At 32.5% G+C, this 4380-nt stretch overlaps 1 protein-coding gene across 4 annotated transcripts; it reads right to left on the reverse strand.

Moving 5' to 3' along the window:
- On the reverse strand, positions 1–3326 carry LOC107418160 (phosphopantothenoylcysteine decarboxylase). Of its 4 annotated transcripts, none has more exons than XM_048472936.2 (3): positions 3088–3326; positions 1389–1736; positions 1–536 (listed from the first exon to the last, which is right to left on the reverse strand). In XM_048472936.2, the coding sequence occupies exons 2-3, from the start codon at positions 1731–1733 to the stop codon at positions 255–257; spliced, it is 627 nt and encodes a 208-aa protein (XP_048328893.1). In that variant the 5' UTR covers positions 1734–1736; positions 3088–3326; the 3' UTR covers positions 1–254. The 4 variants fall into 4 exon arrangements, with proteins under 4 accessions (XP_048328893.1, XP_048328892.1, XP_048328894.1 ...); XM_048472935.2 differs by lacking the exon at positions 3088–3326 and adding an exon at positions 2552–2670; XM_048472937.2 differs by lacking the exon at positions 3088–3326 and adding an exon at positions 2597–2620.
- Positions 3327–4380: the final 1054 nt, after the last annotated feature.

Here is a 4380-nt window from a genome sequence, read left to right on the forward strand (position 1 = left end):
TTCTAGAAAAGGGAACATTGCCATTGAAAACTATCCAGAGATTACATTTAATCTCAGAAAGCTCTTACAGTATCAGATGCGCTAACAATTGGACTAGAAAAGTTAAAGGGGGCATAACAGCACTTCTAGAATGTTAAGAATACAAAGTCAAAGTCAAACTATGACCTTGGTCTACAAAATTATACAACTCTGTTATGATACTATTTGCTGAACATTTTAGCTACTTTGTTGATTCCATGAATTTGCTGAACATTTTAGCTACTTTGTTGATTCCGTGACTCTAAGAAGAGTCTTACAGTTGAGCAGATTATAGAAATTTCTGCCATTGCACCGTTCCCGTAATCCCCACAAGCTAGCTTCTTTGTGACAGGCTGGATGACCGAAATTCCAAGTTCTTCAATTGCTGTGAGATGTCGCTGCGTGAAAGGATTGGTCCACATAAAGGTGTTCATGGCTGGTGCAACAAAGAATGGCTTGCTGTAATCCCATGCTCGGACAATGCAAGTCAGTAAATTGTCACAAAGTCCCCCAGCAATCTACAAGAAGGGCATTGGACATTTTGTTAAGTAGATACTGAGAAACGTCACCATATAAAAGAAAATGAAGGAAACAGCCAGGCTAAGGAAGCAAAGAAGCCCATAAAGTCCTTATGAACTTGCATAAGGAATTTAACATTCATGCATAGGAAACATACATGTTTGTAGGTGTGTGGGATTGAAACAAACAATGCACAACAACTTGACTTGTATACAATTCTCCATATCTATAATGTGTCCAAATCTCTAAGAAACTATAGAATTTGAGTACAATTTGCCCATACAGACATTGATTTGATCAACAAAATAATATAGTAAAGAAAAGATGGCCTCAACAACTTCGTCAAGTTGATCTGTCAAATTCACTTCTGGGAGAGATCTTATACAACACATATGGATTGCAGTTTGCCACAGGCAAAAAACTAGTATAGAAAACAAAAATGTCCCAACAAAGAAACAAAGCAAAAGTAAGGCATCCATAACTTAAATGTCAGCATGCCATGGCTCTTCTCTCTCAATATTCTATTGCAAATGGGTTTATGCATTAAAACCATTTAAAAGGAAAATTACACTACTAAATTTTATTGACTCACAGCCAACCAAGCATTAAAAGTATACAACTTGATGGTTTAGCTAAGCAGAGAATAAACTTCTGCTATTTCACTTGGTCCTCTCAAAATCATGTAAGTTTAAAGGTTTATAAAGAAGTAAAAAATATTTCACATGCAGATTTTGGTAAAATGTGCAATTTGTATTATCATGTTGCCAACCAAAAGATGTCAAAAGTAAGATCAAACTTGAAATAAGTTTAAATGTAACAGTAACAAAGTTTTCCAGAAAACAAAACATTACCTTGCCTAGCGTATTTGCTGATAATGGAGCAACAACCATAATATCAGCCCATCTACGGAGTTCAATGTGAAGCACACTATCACCTATCTTGTTCCAACTGGACCATTCATCCTCATCAGTGAAAAGAATTACATCCTTGGGCAATGATGCTCTATCAATGAAGTGCAAAGATGCCTTTGTGACAACTGCTCTTACTTCTGCCCAATCCGAAAAACAATGGCAGAGGTTACCAAACTTTATGGCAGCCACACTTCCACTAGCAGCAAGAAGAATACGAGGCTTTCTTGAGACAGGGTTCACTTGGATCATCTCCCTTGCTGCCACTACAGGTTCTGGGTTTGCCATAACCTAAATAACAATCCCAACATATACATAATCAGTCATAACTATTCAAAAAATTCGAACATAGATTCACACACAACAGCAATACTAAAATACTCGAGCAAAGCTATCTATCCATCCCTGACACTTATAATTGGTAATCACTTTAGGATATGAATGAAATTTGGAAAACAACAAAACTAACATAATTCAAAATTTGCACAAAGCAAAGATCCATTTTCAGAAAGAGAGCAATAACAACAAAAATACAATTTGGAATGAAGGGATGGAAGCAATGAAAGTCAAACTCACTACAAATTTATCAAGAGTTTACAATTTATTAATAAAAAGAGAGATCGCCAGAATCCAACATCATACTATCATGAAGGACAGTCATTCTACAAGAACATATCAATATAAGTAAAGCTACGTATCAATTCACGAAAACCCACCATTACTAGCGCTTGCATAAGAAGAGCAAGTATGTACGCTAGGAACAGAAGAAACATAGACTAAAGCTCCCCATTTAAGGTGTAATGAAACATATACATTAGATTGGACCCAAATTTCGTTCCCTAAAGGAGAATAAACACTCTTACAACAGAAACAACACATGAAAAACGTACTGCACGGAAACAAGAATGAAACATCAGATGGGCAAATGTATATTATTGCAAGGATAATTTTCATCCCAAAAAAAAAAAAAAAAAAGAAAGAAGATCAAATAAACACACAAAGTTCATGTCTAGCATTATCATGTTGAGCATATGCACAGTGACGAGGATGAATGAATCTATGAATCTACATATTTCTCAGGCAACATTCCAAACAAGATCACTAACCCAATAATCCAAAAGATTGAATATCATGAAAAGCAGTTTATATACATTTCCAGGTAATGTAAGTGGACGTCCGAGAAAGGCGTCGACAAGTAAAGAAAAATCAAGAATAAAAAAAAGACCCAAAATCACCCCAAAAAAAAAAAAAAAAAGAAGAAGAAATATTTCAAAGAATCAAAATTCACCACGCTAGAAACTTACAAAGGGAAAAAAAAAAAAAATTGAGCCTTAGTTGGCAACCAAAAGAACAGAACTTTTTCGAAGAATCAAAATATTTCCCAAGTATCCAAAAAGAAACCTCACTCAATGATGCCAAATAATTCAAAATCCATCGCTTTCTCTTGTTTTCCTTCACACGATTTTCTGGTGAACCAAGAATCGAAATTTTATCGCATACAAATCAAAATTTGCAAGTCGCTTTTCTTGATTAAGACATTTACAGGTAAACGAATTTCAGTGTAAAAAAAGTGAAATCATTATTCTAATAATTCCATTTCAAAAAATAAAAAAAATAAAAAATTCCACTTCAAGATTATTACCTGCTAGCAGTCTGTAGAGGTAAGTTCGCTGCTGGTCCGAAATGTTCTTGGAGGCGTAAAACCGCTCTGAAAGCGCGGCGATTGAACTGGCGCTGGCCACGTAGGAGAGTTTTAAAACGCAGCGTTTTGGCCTCTCTGAGAAAGAGGTGAGAAAACTTCTATAGCGCTGAGAGAGAGAGAGAGAGAGAGAGAGAGAGAGAGAGAGACTTTCTCGTCGTTCGTATATTCAACTTTGACAGACATTTGCCCGCCCATAATTATTTATATGGATCCAGTTAGTTCAATAATTATAGATATGGCCCCAATACCCTGAAAAATAAACAGTGGCCCAATTTAATTTATACATTGCACTTTTTATTGTACCCATTTCAAAAATTTTATTCAAGACTACAAGTCTTATATACACTATTGATCGAAAGCAAATAAATATATTAAAAAAAAAAGGATGGAGATTATTAAATATTTTTTTAGAAAATAAATTATTGATTTTAATCTAATTTTTTACGATAATTTTTGGATGTGCTTGATCCAAATTCTATTTTAAGATATAATACAATAGAAAAATATGTGTTTGGATATTCTTTTGGACATCCAATAGAAAAAATGTCTGAATTAAGCAATAAAACATAGAAAAATGTCTGAATTGTATTTATGATTTATTTAAGTGTAATATTTTATATTATTTTATGTATTTTGAAGAAAATAATTTTTTATTAAGAAAAAGAAAATAGTTTTTATAGTATTATTTATTTTAAATTTTTTCAATAAAATAAGAGCTTTTTAAAAAATATTAAATTTACTGAAATAGAATTGGAATAGTAGTACTATCTTCAAAAAAGACAAAAAAAGAAAAAGAGAAAGGGAAAAATAGTATGTTAATGTTATATAAAAATAAATAAATAAATAACTAAAATATATATATATATATATATATGTAGATCAAAAAATAAAAAAAATGTAAAAATTGCTTGTCTAAGTCTTAACTTTCTTCATTTAAAATAAAAAAAGTCTTTCACTTTCGTCTAGAATGTGAAAGACTCTAATAGCTAATAGCTAGATGATAAAAAATACATAAACAAATAAAGTTCCAGAATAAAGTGAAAATATCTTTTTGAGAAATAAAAAACATATTTTTTTCTTTTTAAATTGAAATTTGAAAGTTAGAAACGGTAACATTTCTGGGTTGTCTGCTAGTCAATCTTTATTCCATCGAATAGTCTTTCAACACCTCTTTTTCCGGGCTCAAACCGTAAAGCGTGTGAGTGAAACTTACGCGCTTTGAAGACCATCTTC

Source organism: Ziziphus jujuba, chromosome 2 (genome assembly GCF_031755915.1).
Source record: "Ziziphus jujuba cultivar Dongzao chromosome 2, ASM3175591v1".
NCBI classification, from domain to species: domain Eukaryota; kingdom Viridiplantae; phylum Streptophyta; class Magnoliopsida; order Rosales; family Rhamnaceae; genus Ziziphus; species Ziziphus jujuba.